The sequence below is a fragment of the Thermobia domestica genome, chromosome 6 (assembly GCF_964235325.1).
Source record: "Thermobia domestica chromosome 6, izTheDome1.hap1.1, whole genome shotgun sequence".
NCBI lineage: Eukaryota > Metazoa > Arthropoda > Insecta > Zygentoma > Lepismatidae > Thermobia > Thermobia domestica.
Genome location: NC_137459.1, coordinates 250,545,921 through 250,565,664, shown reverse-complemented (window position 1 = coordinate 250,565,664; position 19,744 = coordinate 250,545,921). Strand labels below are relative to the sequence as shown.

At 33.6% G+C, this 19,744-nt stretch overlaps 1 protein-coding gene across 5 annotated transcripts in view; it reads left to right on the top strand.

The window, feature by feature from the left end:
• The window catches only part of LOC145688474 (uncharacterized), a 306,168-nt gene that overhangs the window by 265,578 nt on the left and 20,846 nt on the right, over positions 1–19,744 (top strand). For 2 of the 5 annotated variants that reach the window (XM_081762754.1, XM_081762753.1), the window contains one exon: positions 8,416–8,527. The exons of 1 other annotated variant lie outside the window; for it this stretch is intronic. In XM_081762754.1, coding sequence (XP_081618880.1) covers positions 8,416–8,480 — 65 coding nt within the window. In that variant the 3' untranslated portion in view covers positions 8,481–8,527. Of the gene's footprint in view, positions 1–8,415; positions 8,537–19,190; positions 19,287–19,744 lie in introns of those variants that run through there. 2 more of the 5 variants (XM_081762755.1, XM_081762756.1) reach the window with 2 other exon arrangements.

Here is a 19,744-nt window from a genome sequence, read left to right as displayed (position 1 = left end):
ATGCGCCCTATGACATTTTCCTATCTCAGTTTTTCTTTCATATTTTTATTCTCAGCCGTTTCGGATTTATAAGCACTGGACGTTTTATCTGAAACACCCTATATATATATGGTTGAATTTAATATATTGCTTAACATGGTTTATTAGCGGGAAATTTTGAAAATAATCTTCGATTTACTTTGCTCCTATAACTCTACAACAATCCGTTTTTTTTTTTTTTTTTTTTTTTGAGTATAATTACAATATGTCTTCGAATTTACGTAATTTAAGCAGTATTGCAAACTTTAGCATTAATCACCATATACAGTATATAGAACTGGTTGAGGAATTGAATTGCTGTGAACGGAATTATCATCTTCGGATCTATTGAAAGTAAAATATATAATTGGATGAGGTATTTAACCCTTCTGCGGACAATATACAATAGCCTTCTGATCTAGTATTTCACAGGAATTGCACTAAAGATACACGGGGCCTCCTAGGCCCCGATTGCACGGTTACGTCAGGAAAAGGTTTTCTACATTTAAAAAATGATCCATTAGCTTTATCAACTCGATATATTCATGATTTTAACTTCGACTAAAGATATAAGAATTTAGAATTTTATGTTATCGAAATAGGTATGGTTATTGAGAAATTCGAAAAAAATGAAGTTACTGGGCCTGGGAGGACCCGGTTGCCCGGATAAGGGTTAACTAAGCAGTTTATTGAAATGCAGGCTTCTTTTAATTTAAAAAAGTCAAATTTTCAATCCCTTGTTTCTTTTTCCTATTCATTCGAAAACCCATTTAAAATTCCATTCACTCATGATCATAGCATCAGACACTAAAGTACTTTGGATATGCATTATTGCTGTTATAGGCAGTGGTGTTATTATAATTTTATAATTTTCAAACAACCGGTTCTGCCTCTCTCTCTCTCTCTCTCTCTCTCTCTCTCTCTATATATATATATATATATATATATATATATATATATATATATATATATATATATATATATATATAGGAAAAGAGGACTACTAACATCAAGAAATGCGGGACATTCGTAAACGATTTATTAAGACACTGGTATGGAGCGTGGCGCTGTACGGATCAGAGACGTGGACATTGAGAAAAGCTGAAATATCCAAACTGGAAGCATTTGAAATGTGGTGTAGACGCATAATGTTGCGCATATCATGGACCGAAAGGAAAAGAAATGAAGACGTACTAAAGGAAGCTATTGAAGGATGACAAATCATGAAGATAATAGGAAAAAGAAGAAACAGCATGCTTGGTCATCTTATTCAACACTCCGATTGGGTCACTGTGCTGATAGAGGGAAAGGCGGAAGTAAAACCAGGAATAGGAAGACCAAGGGTGGAATATCTACATGCAGTTACGAAGAAGAGGCCTTATCAAAGTATAAAACAGCTCTCCCAAGCAAGAGAAAAGTTTTAAAATTTCTATGTCGCCCACCAACCTATGGTTGAGGTGAACAAGATATATACATATATATATATATATATATATATATATATATATATATATATATATATAGAGAGAGAGAGAGAGAGAGAGAGAGAGAGAGAGAGAAAGAGATAGTAGGGTACTTAGATATAACTCTCTTAGGAAACCTTGCAAGGTACATAAAAGCATTTTTTTCACTGGAAACCACAAAAGACAAGTCGGTAGATCCCTACATACCTTGTTCTGAGCGATCATATGCTTAACCCTGTAGTTGTAAGAATTTTTAAAATTAAAGATAGTCAAACTAAAATTTACTGTTCCTGGGTATAACTGGGTAAAATTTACTGTTATGTCTGGTTATAATAAACTGTTCTGTGAATTGGAAATATTTTAACAACAGGTTCTAGGGAACCGGTCCGAACCGGCTGAATAGCACCACTGGTTATAGGGGAAGCCAAAATTTGGATATATATGTAATACTATATTGTCCTTAGTTTGCAACAATGAATAACAAATTTAATGTTGTAAGTTTTCTTCTGGCGTGTAGATTTGGAACATGTAATAACCCAACGTAGTGTCGCTTTTATATTTTGTGTTGGGTTGGCAACACTGTTAACCTGGTGGTATCATAGTGTATGTCAGGCAATGTACCTTTGTTGAGATTTACAGGGTGCAAAATTTCAGCGCTTTTTATTTATTTCTTTAAAAGTTACAAGAGCGTATCAAGATAAATGGTCCAACACCTTTCTAAGATCATGCTATAAGTATTATTGAGCGTATATATGCAAATAGACCAAGTGTGTTGATTGCATACGGCAGTGCAAAAGCTAGCGACACCTATTTGGAACATAAACATAGTCGCATCGAACTTAGTTGTGTAAAACAATCTTACAGTAGTCTTTTTTGTAACTTAGTATTTTTTGTGTTCTATCCGTAGGTACATTGCAGTCCCATCCATTTTATATATATATATATATAGTTCAGAGATGAAAGTATAATATTGTAATTTATTTGCGTGATTTTCTAGAGATAACAAAATACTGCAATGAAGTGATCTAGGTTTTTGAGGTGATCTTCGTTCTAATTCAGTTCGTCTTCTAAACCAATGAATTCATAGTTGTATTGAAGATTATTTTTACCGTTGAACTTTGCAAGTACTAAATAATTACGTAGATATATTTCAGAATTTTTACTTCGGTGTTTTTATTTCTTTTATTTATTTATTTATTTATTTATTTATTCATTTATTTATTAGAAATATGGAAACGTAAGACCGCTACTGATGAGCATCCAAATATCAAAATTTCACAAGGTATAAAACAAAATTACTGACTTCAAAGTAGGACAGCCCAGAAAGGTAGAAAATATATTGCTTCGTCAACTGACCGTTGTCTCGTCCTAATTCTGTTCTTTCGCCCAATTTGTTGGATTCGTTGCATATTGATCAGAATGTTGCAAATTTTTGACATCTTATTATTTTTATTGTAATTTTACCTTGTATTATTTTGTCTCGTCTTTCGAGTCGAGACGAGTCAGAACTTCTCAAGACAAGATACGTTAGAGACAGGAATATATTTTTGAAACCAGACGAGACGGCCATAAGTCTCATATCATCTTGCCTCACGCACATCCGTGCTTTTCATGGAAATATCCACAAGAAATAGTTTACTCCTAAGAGTCAGGGTATTCTTTTCTTCACAATTTCCTCAAATATGACTCAAACAAATTTGTTGATACATCATACGCAAATATTTCATTAATATCCGTAATATATGAAATTAATCATTTCTCATGAGAAAATCTAGATGTGGTAGTTTACTTTTATAGGTGAGCTTTCTTCGAACAAGGTTTCCGAAAACGCTCTGTAGCTTTGTTCTTCGCATTTCACAATTAAATGTTTCAGTAATAATTACAGCATAACATGATTTAGTTTAATAACTTGAAACGATAAATTTTAGTGCTGTTGTTCGCACTTTTTATTAAATTATGGATTACTTAATGTCACAACACATGTTTTCAGCAGGGCGATGTCTGGTTTTCTATCATATCCTGATTGACACGTGATAATGGATAAACAAGGCTTTGCTGGTTCAAACGAAATAGTATGAATTTTGCGGTCTCTTAGAAATCACTAAAATTAATGGAGTTGTTTTCCCTTGTCACGTTATGTTTATTTGTGAACAACACTTACACACTTAATTGAACTACTAAGCATGTCCACCTGCTGGACTAAACGTGTGTTGAGTCGCTGAGTCTTCTTTTGACAGTGTTAGCAAAATCTTTCCGTGCTTTTTTCACGTTACCTGTGTTCAACAAAGTAGTAGTTGTACACCATTTCTTCACTAAATCCTCAGTCTTTTAATTTTGAGGAAGTTTAACTACAAGTTGTTTTGCTTTATATCAATTAAAATAATATAAAACAGCGTACTAGCACATAACTTCGTAATAAAAGAGACCCTATTTATTCTGTTGGATATGGTATATTCAGTTTATATACTTATGAGTGACAATGTGGAATGATGTTAAGAAATATACGCACGGAGAAATAATTAATATTGTATTTTGGGTTTGGTGTCGTTTTATGTGTGTTAACATCCAGTTGTATGTCTTGAACCTGTATGGTTTCTCACATTACAGTGCTAATTTCCATTACAGTAACACCAAGATAATCGCAGAGTTGAAGTATTGATCAGTTTCTATCTAAAGTTCCCACAATGATTATGCAGATTGAGAAAGAATATCAAGGAGGAGAACAGTCATCTGCATATCGTTAGAATGAGCGGGGATGCTTGCGTTGCTTAAAATCAACCGAACGGAAAACTCAAATTCATGAATTTTATTCATGAAAACACAAACGTGCTATTACATTGTACCACTAGTTACTACTTACTTCTTTTCTTCTTTCTGAAATTAAACAAACATTATTCTGCGCGTACTCCACACCAGGTCGTCAACCTGCAAAACCAACTCGTTACTGCCATCAAGTTACATTGCACACCACGCCCATTCACCTGAGCGTTTGTATTTCTGAAAAGCCATTTCTGACTCCACGTCTCCACACCATCTATGATGTTTAATGTCTATGGTTGAATGTGGAATGTTCTTAAAAATTAATTTGACATTATCTTTAATTTTTCTTATTTCCATTAGTAGGCTACTTAAAATTTGTGTCTACAAAGTTTAACATGGCCTTACTCTTCATTAACTTACAATGAACTTCAATTAAATGCAATTTCCACTAGTGTAATGGAACTGTATGAAACGGAAAGAGAAAAAAGGAAGAAAGAAACATAATTGAATGTTAATAAAATACATTTCTGATCAAATGAAGAAATAATCAAATTGTAAATTTTTACAGGGTGGCCACAAAGTCCTGAAAATAAGTAACATAAACCACTAACGTACGTAAATAACTACAGTGAAAGAACTGAATGACATGAACAACAATGCTTTCGAGAAGTTTTATTGTTATAGGAAAGATTAATCGTTCAAAGCATCAGTGTGTCGACCGTCATTCTCATGATAAAGTATAATACTCCGTCAGGTTCTGTGCAACATTTTGCGGAGTATTGCAGGTGAAACTTGAGTGAAAGCTTGTTTCACAGCTTCTGTCACATTGGTTGTGGTATCGTAACGGTTTTGTGCAACGATGCCCTTTATGAACCCACATAGTGCATTATCACAGGTGGTGAGGTCCGGGTCTTGTGGTGGTCAGGCAAGTGGTACGGGCAGATCTGGACTACCATGACAAATCTAACGCCCAGGAAAGACTTTCGTAAGATATTTGCGCACGGCGAGAGTAACGGGAAAACTTATATTAGCATTTATCAAGGGATAACGGGACTTTGTGGCCACCATGCATATTAGGTTAAATTGGTAATTGCAAAAGAACCAAAATTGAAACATAATTGTAGTCAAAGAATAAGTTCAAAGTTCTTCGCTAAGGTCAAGGCACTCAAAAAAGTGAATAACTTAATATAGACAATTAATAATATCAAAACTGTAATAAGTAAGACAGATAATAGCAAAGAAAAGTCTATTAAATCAACTAATAACTGTTTCCAAACCTCTTCATTTAGACTAGAAATTTCGGTGCGCAGTTTAGGATATTATTATTGTTGCGCACCAAAATTTATACACCACAGAGTGTTGTAAAAATTGTCACAATATTTTGGGAATAGATTCCTTACATCAAAATAAAAAAAAACAATCTTACGGACCTGTGGTAAGAAGTGCATGGTTTCGTAGTTATAGACTGCTGAAAACATGGAAAAATGAACTTTAAAGGTCCCTAGTTCCACTGCTATAGGACCAATCGTAGTTAGGCCAAAACATTACTGAGGAACTAGTATGTGAACTATCCAAATATCCATCTTTCAGAACCTCCGGTACTTGTACAATCAGTTTTAGAGAGGTTGTTTGGGAGTACTTGATCACTCTCCATCTACCTCTCTAAAAATTAGTGTGCAAGTACTGGAGCATTCTTACACACGGATATTTGGATAGCTCACATCCTAGTTCCTCATTGATATCTTGATCTGACTACGATAGGTCCCATAGTAGTGGAGCTATGAAGTTCACTTGTTTCACGTTTTTGGCACCCTATAACTCCTCCATGTGGACCCTTTTTTCGTATTTTGGTGTGAGAAATTTGTTCCCAAAATATTGTGACACATTTTTGTAACACCCTGTATAGGAAACGTCTTGAAATAATTGTTAAATCACGTAATATCGTTTTGCAGATACTATCTGGATTTTTTTATGTACTTCAATGCATTTAAGTTTTTCAGTAAAATCAAAAGGTTGGTGTGATCTTAGAGAAGAACTTTAAATATTTTTTTAACAAAAGCTCACTTGTCGTTGTCAGTAATTTAGACACATTATACTTTAAGTAGCATATTTCTTATTGATTACATAATATTTTCTTCAGTCAAATGTTTTTCATTTGGTCATAAATCTACCTTTCTTTGTTTTCTTATTAGATTTAGATGAAGTTACTTCTTACTGTCTCTGTTTCAGATTTATTATGATTTTTACACAGAAATATTAAAATAGATTCACAACTAAAATGAAGTTTAATAGTTTCAGTTTTTGTTTCGAGAAATGTTCGTAAGTCATCACACTATCTATATTCTGGAATATTTTGAGTTATTTCGTAAGTTAAGGTGCTCAAATTTGTAAATTATGGGTTCCATTGACCTCGTGTTGATTAAGATAATATTGTAAATACCACTAATACGTTTAGCTAATATGTAGTGTTTCTTGCATATATATGACTTGCCCTTGTGTGTATGTGTTTGTTTGTGTGAGGGTGTGTGCGTGCATGTATGTCACTAGCTATGAAGGTAGGTATGACTTACTGATACAAAAAAATATAAAAATAACTTTATAACTCAGTATATTTTTTTCTAAAAAGAAATATATTAAGTAATATAAGACACTCGTGATTGCCTATAAATAGTACTGTAAGCATCTACAACTTATCTCACTCGCCAACCTTCAATAAGAGAAACAAACATACTCTTAATCTGTAGTTGCATTTCTGTAACGATGTGGTATTGTGTAGAGTAAAATAAGCGAAAAATCACAAGATTAACAGAACATAATGGGGTAGGAGTACATTCAAAATCAGAAGGAATATAAAGCTTCTATTTTGAAATTTCTCTATAGGAAATATACGATTATATAATATTTTCTCATTTTTTTTTTCAGAGAAAAGAAATTGAATTGTGAAATCAAATGATTGTAACGACCATACAATATTAGGTTGTTTTATCAAAATTTTATGTCTTACGTTATTTAATCAATTTTCTTTACGTTATTGAGCTCTACAGACTTCGAATACTTTGAATATTTGAAAGAAAACGTAATAATTTACACAGTATATTTTACAATACCTCAAATAATAATAACATTATATTAACACTTATCATGGCCTTAGTGAATTGTTTATAAAACAACTTAGTGTGTAGGGAAACAGTACTCTATCGTTAGAGAGTAGAAATTAAATACCAAATATCGATTACTCATGTTGTAAATTATTGAATGGAAATACTTTTGTTACCAGAGCATACAAAATCATTATATAAAAATATTTTAAAGCAACATCAACTATAGATGTGCCCAATGTAGTTAATGCAATTGCTTCAGAAATTATTGCATTCATCACAGTATGAATATTTTCGTAACGAAGCATGAACGCTTATAACTGCTGAATGCTCTATATGTGCTTAAAAAATTCATTTGATAATATTTAGAGAATTTATATTGGGATGGCTTGCTCCAGGATCAAACATGAGATTTTGTAAATATTACTTTAGGAAGCCTTAATGTAATCACTTGTTGTGCTTTCAGATTGACTGCTATGGAAGTTTCATATAAATACTGCTATGTCCAATTCTATATAAAATATAACGGCCTACAGAAATGAATCACCATTGTGTATATAATTATTTAAATGGTTTCCAATTTATCTATTTTTAAAATAGAGTGGTTTTACCAAGTTGTAAGCAATCGCCTTGCCATATACTTATAATACACATTATAACTGCGCATGACGGAGAATTTTATGCATTCTTGTGATGGCATCAATGTTAATTCATTATTAGCTTTGTTTGAAGTAAAATGATAACATGAGCAGAAGAATGTCTGAGTGACATTACTAAATTCACCACTTACGAAAATAAAAACGTTTACATTCAAAAACATTTTGTAATCAAGAAGAACTTTGAGCATAATAGTACCTAAATAAGAACATTTACGAACTTGGGTGCAGTGCTAAATTACTGACATTGAAATTAGACAGAAATTCAGATAATCTTCTGTTCTATGTTCGAAAATACGCTGCTTCAGTATCTACTAACTTTACTATTTAGTACATTTCGTAAAATTTCTATTTTTACTTGAAGATATATATGAGATATAGACTGTATAATGTATGTATTTTACCATCTCTGTTTTGTAGCGGGTGTTTCATTCACACTTCGCTCACAAGGAACCCAATGCGATTTTGTGCCAACGGATACCTAGGGTCGTTAGGATTTGATCCCTCCAACCCTCCAGGTCCCGCCTTTTGAGAGTTCAGAACTACATTCGTGTAAGTTTCTATGCTGAAAGGAGAATATTGTCACTGCAATTTTTGGTCTCTCCTGCCGCATAGAAGCGAGGTATAGAAATGCCACTCTGTAGTAAAAGAAACTATAAAAGAAAGTAATAAAAATATTGCTGGAATATTAAAGGGATATTTAGTAGTAAATCTAGATGTTTTTTTCTGCTTCTTGCAAAGTGTAGGAATTTAGCACAAAACTGCAGAGACAAGATTGTAAACACAGCATGCTTAGAAATTAGATCAGTAACTATAGATTGATTCTTTTACTGCAATATTTTCTACTTCGCTTTCTCATATTTAGCTCGAGGTAGCATCGTTTCCTGTAGTATTGCAAACTTTACAAGTAGAAATCAGTTTGTACAGTAGTTTCTTGTTACATGTTTTACTGTCACCGTAAAACCCAAGATGTACACATTAAAACATTTTAGGATCCATAATTTTAAAATATGATTACTTTTGGTGCTGAATAATAAACATTTGTCATAAATAAACACACATGGGATTTCAGTAAAGTATTAACATAACAGATTTCTTTTGATTGAGTTTTCAGTGGGAGTATAATTTGTCGGTAAATGTAATATTTGCGAGCATTTCAAGTGTCTTCTAGTAAATTTCATTCTTACTTTTTTTTAAAAGATCAAATTCACGAGTGAGCTTAGATTTTACCGTAAAGAATAAACTATCAGTTTAAAATCGATCTCTATTTCAAATATGTAACGCGTATTCTACGCTCCTGTCAATATATATTTTAATACCACTTCTCCTAGTGAAAGAAGGGGGAAAAGCAGATGCAAATATAGTGAGTATAATTTATCAGTGATAGACAGTTAATTCTTATTAGAAAAATGTTGGGAAGATGTTCCAATACCCAAAAATCATTTATTTTACTTTTGCCCTATTTTGATTAAATTGATAGAATATTTTATTATATAAAGTAATAAAGTAATTAAGCCTGCTTTGATCTCCCAATCAAAGTGCGAACATGATAAGCTGCAAAAAGTTTATCGAGAATGATAAATTAAATACCCCGATATGTTGGTTATACCTAAATTATACCCAGATTTTATATCAAATTTCAATTTAAATGGAATATAATAATAGTGGTTAACTATTTCTCAAACTGTCTTAGTGTAAACTGCTTCATAACTTACAAAACGAGCGGTTAACCAAATTCCGAAACACACAACTGAATCGTTAAATTGATCAAAATTAGAATAAACATTATGAATGTGCATATGAAAATGTATAAAGTATCGAGTACCTAGTTACCGGCGGGAACTCATATGGTTCGGATTTCACGTTAATCAGTAGATACATGTTTCATATAGCCTCGCTGCTGAAAAGAACGTTAAACTCAAACTCAATTACCATTTACTACTAAGTACCACTATTGTTCATTGTGAAGTTAAAAAAAAAAGAGTTTTATTCGTAAAGACAGGAGCATTTTCTAGAAAAATTGTGCTGAACTTATTCAATGGATTAAAATTGATAATACTACTAATTTTGTTGAACAAACCGATTAATTTTAATATAAAACACCACAAAAAATTTACACTTTTTTTTTCAAAATACAATGAAAATATAACAGGTATAAGGTTTGTAGTTCTTAAGGTTTTCACAAAGATTTGTTTGTATAAACTTCCTTTAATTTTCAGTTGGACTTGAGTTTAGTTAATGACGTACTTCCCATTTTTATTGGACTATCTAGAATTTTATCAATAAATAATTCTTGATTCGATCTGTTGTTCGAAGTATACTTAATCTATTTATTTGATTGTGTTTATTAATAGGCTTTCTACACCTTAAGTTTCGCAATTGTCTGAAGTGTTTACAGCTTTTAGGAGATTAATTTTCAAGATAAGTTGCTTTTTTCTTCTATTGTAACTAAGGATTACCTTATGTATGTGTTTTTTTATGCATCAACGTTCATCTTAAAAATTCTTTAAATCACAGTTTAATAAGACCATTAAATAATACAGTAATATAGTGACAATAAAAAGAACCCATAATTTCAATTATGAGCACCTAAACTACATATCTCATAATAAACTATTATTAAATCATAAAATGTATTGACTAATTTTGCTCAAAAACACTTTATCTTGTGAACAAAATGTATATGGAATTTGTGTTGTATTTGGTAGAGATGTTGTCAGTGGTACTATTAGCTATCTTACTGATATAAAAATAAATAATGAATTATTACGATTTGTAAACACTAGTTCTGCTAAATTACAAAATCTAAAACAAAATCAAATTAATCATTATTTAATTTCCGAAAAAAAGGAGAAACTCAACTATTATGGAATTCTACGTTCAAAAGCGTGAAACGTATGAATTACACGCTTCATAAAAGCGTTTTGACTCAATTGTACAAGGCTACCAAGGAAAGTTCTTGCCGTTATAGAGCAGTGGTAAACAAAGAGCAATACAGTGAACGGTACTTACCTCTAGGTTTCGAAATGATCGCTTTCAGCACCCAAAATCTTCCGCCAACGCTCCTGCAGCTGCACAGTACCCTGGTGGTAAAATTTGGCGGTGGTAAAACTTGGCGTGAATGCAAATATGTCCATGAGTGCGTTCCGCAGATTTCGCTCATTTGCGAAGATCTCCCATGGAGGTGGTTGTAGAGAGATTGAAACAGGTGGTAATCTCTTGGTGCAAGGTCCGGTAAATATAGTGTATGGTACATTGTTTCCCAGCGATGTTGCTGAAAGGTCTCTTGGGTCCTCTTTTCCACATGTGGTTTGGCATTTCCGTGCAGGAAAAGTACACCCTTGCGAGCCACAAATGCCTTCTTCCTCTGCAGCAATGCATGGTACACCCTTTGCAGCTACTGAGATTAGAGGTCAACAGTGATGGTCTGGTTAGGTGTAAGGAGCTCGTAATGTACAACTTGACGACAATTCCACCGTACAGAGAGCATAACCTTTCATGAATGCAGAAATGGTTCTGAGGTGTGACGAACAGGGTCATGTGGCGCAAATCAATATCTAGTACACTTGGGAGTGTCATAGAGGACCCATTTTTCGTCACCAGTGAGCAAGCGATAAAACGTGGGTATGTTGAGATGTTAAGTGAGCAAGAAACATGCTGTCACTCGTTGTTCCTTGCTGGCTGCCGAAAATGCGTTGGCTACTCACTTGCTTAACTTATATGATTTTCATATCCCCTGCAAGTGATCAGCGGAAACATGGAACCTTTCTGCGAGTTCATCACACGTTAAACCACTGTCCTCCTTGATGGCGGCTTTCAGGGTCTCGTCATTCAACGCATGTGGTCGACCACTTTGTGGTTCATCCGAATGCACACAACTTCCGAACGGGCAATGCCTGGCGGTGCGTTCGTTTAAGATATTCTCCCCAAATGCCAGCCATATGCGGCAACTAGATGGGGTAGCTGACAGGCCCACTTTAAAGTCATACACAGGCACACGCGAACAAGCTGCTTCGATACCTTAATTTCTCTTCGACACTGGATGAGCTATGTTTGCTGTATGTGCACAACATGTCTGTATTACTGAAGATCGATGGTCAGACAACTTCAGTCACTTGGAAGGCACGTAAGTCATTTCATTTTCTTTCTGTGAGCTCATGATTAATGGGACACCAAAAACGGCAAGAACTATTTAGGTTACTTTGTATTAAAATTGTCTTTGTTATTAACTTTCCAGTCTATTTTATATTCTTGTTTTTTTTCATGTTATTATTATTATTATTATTATTATTTTTAGAATAATAAGGTTGTTGACTAGTATACATTTCAGAAATAGATTTGAGTCATTTCATACACAATTCAAGATTCTGTAGTCCCATATCACTGAAGCTTTTATGATATTTACTTATACAGAGAAACATCCCTGAATGTACACCTCGCAATACCTGCTACCTCCATAATACGGGCAGGCCTTTTCTCCCCATCAAAAATTTATGTATTATTAAAAGATAAAGCCCTCTATTTTGCGGACGCTCTCAGATACGGACACGGCCTTTTCTAACGTTTTAATAACCTCCTCATTACGGACAGAAATTATTCTTAGTTCAAAAGCGTTTAGCAGAGACAGGTCTGATCAGTTGGAACAAGTTCGTAATGTACAACTTGCCGATAATTCCGCCATACAGAGAGCATAATCTTTAACTTTCTGCAATTTGAAAGTAAATCGCTCTACAGGACAGTGACAGGAAATTTCTTCCTCACAAAATGAGTTTGTTAAAGCTTGCTTGACAAACTACCACAGAGAACAGTTTCAAGCTGAATTTTAAAATTACCTTATTGGTAGCTACAATAAATTGCTTTCTAGTGGAAATCCTAGAAATTTTTTCACTGGGCTACTTTTAGTACAGCTAATATGTGAATTACGAGATTTGACACGGGGATGACATGTCCTTGAGAAGAAAATTACTACACATGAAGGATGTTTTGCATTAAGCACACACCCATATAAACACTTCCTTCAACGACACTTTTGTTTCTTTACAGAGGAATATTTTTCCTCATCCCACAGTAAATCAAACACTGAATAAATATTTTGATATTAGCCTATATTTACATTAATAACGAATGTATGATATTTATTGCATGCTGCACGTAATCATCACATGAACTGTGAGTAATTTAAACACGTAAAAGTTCATTGTAACTGGCAACTCTCATTTAAGAATAAATAATCATGACCCATCTTTGTTAGTTATTCAGCGGTTTTACTGTAGTTACACTTCTAATTTATTTAGTAAATTTTGAGAGCTTATATTATAAAGACCTTTGGTATAGTAATGAAAGAAATATGAATATATTGCATATGAAATATGCTACTAAAATATAAGAACGAGCTTATGGTTAGTTAGTGTTTCAGTTTGGTTTTCTGGTATAATTGACACGGATCATTGTAGTATAAAATGTGGACTGAAATTATTTTAAATAACGTAACACTATTGCTTCGAATATACAATAAGAAACAACTCAGTGCAGCCACAAATCTGCAACCATGACCTTGCACACCACCATCTCAAAACTCACTTTTTTTTTTTTTTTTCAGTTTCACCAAGTCTTATGTTCTAATATAAGAAACTTAAACAAAAAATTACTAAAAATTACATAAAACATAACAACTCGGTTAGGTGAAAATAGCTACACCAACGAAAAATCTAATAAATGCATTTCCAAACGGCATAAGATTAACCCTTTGGGGATCCTATGGGTATTTTCGACCCATACGCGTTTTTCATGGTACATTGCGTTATTTCTCTTCTATTTGAGCTTTTTCGTCCGTTTTTTTTTTCAAGTCCAGAGGCATTGTATAAGACATTACGTATGGTTTCAAACCTTCCTGCGTCCGGACATAGGAGGTGATGACGTCATAAGTCTAAAATGTATTTTTTCATTTACTAAGCCTATGTTCAATATTTTTTGGCGGGCTTACTTTTACACGTAGAAGATTGAAATTTTGCACAAACATTCAGTCCACCGAGTAGTATTTACCAGATTTTTTCTTTCAGATTTGTGAGTTGAACCAGGGGGGGAACCAGAGGGGCAAAGGGTTGAAAAAAGGGATATTTTACCCCAAAAATCCCGTTTTTCAGGACTTTCCCGCCTCACATGCATGATGGGGACACGTGAGTCATACCGTCTGAAAGGCAGTTCCATTCTAAAGAGAATTGCGGTCGAATCATTATCCTAGGGTAATTAGGGACGACTCAGGGATTTTTTGAAAAATATACTTCTATATAGGGAAAATGGGACATGGTCGGTATATATATATATATTTTGGCGGGCTTACTTTTGCACCTAGAAGATTGAAATTGTGCACAAACATTCAACCCGCCCAGTAGTATTTATCAGATTTCTTTCAGATCTCTGCATTAAAACAGGGGTCCAGAGGGGGAAAAATTGAAAAAAGGGATTTTTAGACTAAACAAATCCCGTTTTCACGATTTTCCCGCCTCACATACATGATGGAGGTACGTGAGTGATACCGTCTGAAAGGCAGTTCCATTCTGAAGAGAATAACGGTCGAATTATTATTCTAGGGTAATTAGGGACGTCTCAGTGATTTTTTTTCAAAATATACTTCTGTATAGGGTAATATGGGGCATTTTCTGAATTTTTTGGCGGGCTTATTTTTGTACCTAGAAGATTGAAATTGTGCACAAACATTCAGTCCACCGAGTAGTATTCAACAGATTTTTTCAGATTTCTGCGTTAAAACAGGGGGGGCTAAAAGTTGAAAAAAGGGAAATTTAGACCCAAAAATCCCTTTTTTCGGGAATTTCCCGCCTTATATACATGATGGAGACATGTGAATGGTACCGCCTGAAAGGCAGTTCTATTCAGAAGAGAATATGGGCGACACATGACCCTAGGGTAATTAGGGATGTCTCAGGATTTTTTTCCCTGAGATCATAGTGTTTTGTGGTAATTTGGGGCATTGTGGGAATTCTTGATAGAATTTCCCCCGCCCTTACTATTCAAGATAGAAACTTGAAATTTGGCACAACCATTCAGTATACCAAGTACTATTTATCAGACTTTTTTTAGATGCCTACGTTCACACAGGGGGGTCCAGGAGGGTCCAGGGGGGCCAAATTTCGAGAAAAAATTTTCCCTCCGAAATTTCCCCTTTGACATCATTTCCCCCGCTTCTGGTATATGGTATGAGCATACAAGTGATACCATTTGAAAGCCAGCTCTATTCTGAAGAGAATGAGGTATGAATCATGATCCTAGGATAAATAGTGACGATGCAGTAGCTGCTTGAGTGAAAGTCTAAAAAATAGCCCAAAAAGCCGGGATCCGGAAAGGGTTAAAACATAATTATTTTTGAAATGGGAAAGTCGTCAAGGAAATCCAAATGCTAATCGTTTCAAAAGCAAGGTTTAATTTAATGTCCCTTTATTGTGTAGAGAGATCTCTGGATAATTGTACGTCAGACAAGCTTCATAATGTCATATCATAAAAATTTATACTTAAAAATAAATCGCCTTTTAGTGTCTCAGAGCTTTAATCGATTCCATTGTTCAAGAATATTCACATGCGACCACCACTGATTGAATTCCCGTTGCGTCGAGTGAGCTCTACAGCAAGTGCTACAGACAGTTCGAAGTACAAACAGATAAGAATAAATTATATGTAAAAGATAAGTAGCTGTTATAGAGGATGTTAATAAGTTATAGATTTTAGCACCAGAAGTGAAGTATAATATTCAATATGATTTTATATAAATTTTTGATTGCAATTTGGGTTAGAAATATATGTCTTGGTAATGTTTAATGACAAGGAAACACATCATATGAGTATGAAGTGTAAAAATGAGCTTTCGTATCTTCTGCATAGCAATACCCTAAATAAGTATTTCTAATTTGGAAGCGCAAAATTTCAACTCTACGTACACATGGTGACAATGTAGCAAATTCTTGGATTAAATTATATTGAAAGGCGCTAAATGCAAATTTTGAATAGAACAAAACGAGTTGTTGCTTTTCTTGCTACACCATGGTTTCCTTGGAGGGACATGTATTATTTAACAAAACATTATGGCAGTAGAATGTAATAGTTATTGGAGTTTTGTAATTAATATTCATCTCCAGAAAGATAAATAGATGGTGAGTAATATAATGGTAAATGCTATCAAGATGCGGTCTTTTCAGCTTCCCAAGAATAGGTTTCATTTGCTCCATTAATAATCTATTCAAGTGGTTGAAGTTACCCATTTCCGGTTTCAACGTTTATCTCCACAGTACGAAAATGGTAATAGATAGCAAGAAGTGACTTTTTGCAATCGATTCAGTGTCCCAAGAATAGGTTCTATCTCTTCCCTTAGACCTATATTCAAATAGCAATGGTTGAAATAAACGATATTTGGTTTCAGCCTTTTTTCGCCATAGAACAAAAACAATAAGGGATAACGAGTAATGAATTTTTGATATGGATTCAGCGTCCGAGGAACAGGTTCTATCTTTGATCTTTTAACCTATTGCAACCAGTAGATATAGATGCACTTCTTCAAGTTTGAGTATTGAATTCGCATAGATTGGAAGGCTTAGATTCACACTGTGAAACGACACTTATTTTTTTTCTTTTTTTTCTTTTTTTTTTACATGTTTCATACATATACTGTTTGTTTTCAAGATATATCTAGTAGAAAAGTAGCAATTGATGAATAAATTGACTTAATAATTAAAATTATGGGCTACTTTAAAAGGAAACAATATATTTCTAATGGAGAGAGGAAGATTAAATGCATTATATTTGCTGATGCTGTGGTAGTTTTAGTAGAAAGTGAGAAAATCATGAATACTAAGAATGTTGCACAGATCATGCAACAAGTTTGTAGTGAAAATCAACAGGAAGAAGACTAGGCGATGTGCGATGGAATGGTAAAAAACAAACAAGATAGAGTAGCCCTTTCAAGTAAGAAAAGTAGAACAGAGAGACTAGTTTAAATATCTTGGAAGTTCGGCACGTACGTAGGATTGTATTTCTTATGGTGTCCAAAGCTTTAATGTGGGGATAAATTATATTAAAAATTGTAAAATAACCTCTGAAATTACACTACGTTTACAATTTCAGAGGATCAGGACCTATAAGTCGCAATTTCAGAGGATCGGGACCCCCCAGGACCCACCTTTTGCGTACATCCCTGTTAGAAGCGTAGCGAGAAGTGACTTGTATTGCTTGGATAAAATGAACTAGGATCGCATTGACTATGGAAGCGTTTTCTAGGCAAAATAGATTGTTGATAGGGTCATTGAACGAAGTCTTTAAGAAAACGTTCTTAAAATGCTTTGAGAGACCTTGACATTCAGGAAAGGAGGAAGCTAGAGGAAAGGAGGAAGCTCGAGATATAGGCATGGAGAAAGATGGACAAAATTTATTGGAATGACATAGTTAAGCATTAAGAAGCACTGGAAAGGGTTGATGAAGAAACGAAGACAAAACAGAGAGTCATTCATAGGAGAAAGTAAAACTGGATATGCCATTGTTTAGTAAGAAAATGTTTAGCAACTGAGGTGCTCAAATGAAAAGGTCTGGTAAGAATAAAGGGGAGAAAGGAACCGGAATCACTTACAAGTTTATGAGAGAAATTGGAAACAAAGAAAAATGTCGAGGACAGAAGAAAATGGAAGCTGAATGCGTAAACTGTTGACGATGAATGACAAAATGGGAGTAAACGAATATACTCTATAGAAGTTCATCTGATTGAACTTAACATCGACACTTAACCGTCATAACACCAAGTAATTGGAACGCTCCTTTTTATTCGCAATGTACTCTTTAAGTTTTACTCTAGAATATATGTCATGGGACAAATTATCCTGTAAGTCTTTCCAAATAATCATTCCGATAGGATTTTTCTTCGCGAAACATTTTCTTTCACTAAAAAAGTCAAAACCGAGAACGCTCGTTTGCAGAAATATCCGAATAAAGCCACAAAATGGCCATTCATTCAGAGCTCTACAACTTTTGTGTAGCCGAATTTTCGAGAGGTAGTATTTTATTTTATTTTATTTAAGCATAGGTAGATCAGAGTAAAACATTACTCAATTCAACCATCTTTCAGCATTCAAACCAGAAATTTCCCAGAAAGAAAGTTATTTACTACTGATTACATGATCTGATGTACCAAAATATTGCAATTCATACCAGCTGTAGTCGGATGTCATATTCACAGAACCGTTCCAAAAATAATTTAGTAGTTGGACGAAATATATAGGTCCGTATATGGAAAGAAGATTTACACTTGTTTCGTTTACTTCTGCATATGGACAATAATACCAGATATTTCAAAAAGGAGTGGAGTCAGATTTTTTGAAGAAGGATGTACATATATATGATATTCCTTAAATATTCTGAAGTATTTGAGTTTTATATGAATATTCTCAAAATCCATTACTGTTACACAAATACAGAGTGAAGCATTAAATTCTCTATTAGTTCCCTATCTCTCATTACGAAAATAATTTGCTTTCTTTATGATGAAAATTTGTAAGTTTGGCTTTAAGATGCAAATTGAGTAGCTGGTTGTGCTTAAATGAACTGTTACATTGAGATGTTTTGGATTCCTGTTGCTTTCGGCATTAGTCACACCTTAGTCATCACTCAATCACATTTTAAGTGTTACCGGACACACATAAACAATAACAGATGGAATTATTATAATTATGAAATATTATTTAGTAAAATTACAAAAAAGATTATAACCATGCCTTTAGTAAGAAATAATTTATGTTTTCCATATCTAAAAGAGTCTTGCATGTAACTTGCTTAAAGTGGTGAATGTAGGCTACTAAGAATGAACTGAGGAAAATAAACTTCTAAATATAAATTACAAATTGGAGAGATATAAATTGCTCTTTACGCTTTCTTACCTTTCACACGCAGCACAATATGAAAACTAATTAGAAATAACTCTTATTATTACAAAACAATAACAATCCACTTTAAGCAGGTCTCCGTCATGTACAAGAAACGTTATATTTATATAGTTTATTTCTTGACTTTCGATATAAACTCAGGAAGGCTTATATCTACTAGTAATAAAATGTGATATTTATAAAATAAATTTTATTAAAAAAAGAAAGAATCTCTGTCCATATGTCCATAACGTTCCATTCAGTGTTGCACTCTTTTTTTAGATACAGGTGAGTGTGTTTTGAAAGCAAAGGGCTCTTACTTTGAAATGTGCAGCAGACTTTAATTTCATGCTGTGCTACAGTGAAGAGGTTTCAAAGGTAAACCAAACAAGGTATTAGTAACTTTATTAATTCGTAATAAATAGGAATAGACAATAAAATCACACAAAGTTGTAGGATATTTTAATGCAAGAGCGATGGCGTTCTATCCGATTAGTGCTGTTATTCATCAAGAAATGGAATCTTATCTGAAAATGGTGCTATCTGTATACGGAAATTATGTACAAAGCTGGCACTTAACTATAATTTAAAAGAGTGTTGTGACAGACATATTGGTGTTAATTACTAGTGATGACTTAGTTCAGGGCAATAGATGCAGTCACAGTTACATAATTACCATGTCCATATGCAGCGTAAAATTATATATATGATCGTCCGTAAATCTACAAATTTCGATGTTAGGCATATGAATTTTTAACTATACGTACATTTTGATCAATATACTTTAACATTGAAAATAGTAAAAAATAAAGTAACTAGTATTTGTCCAATATATT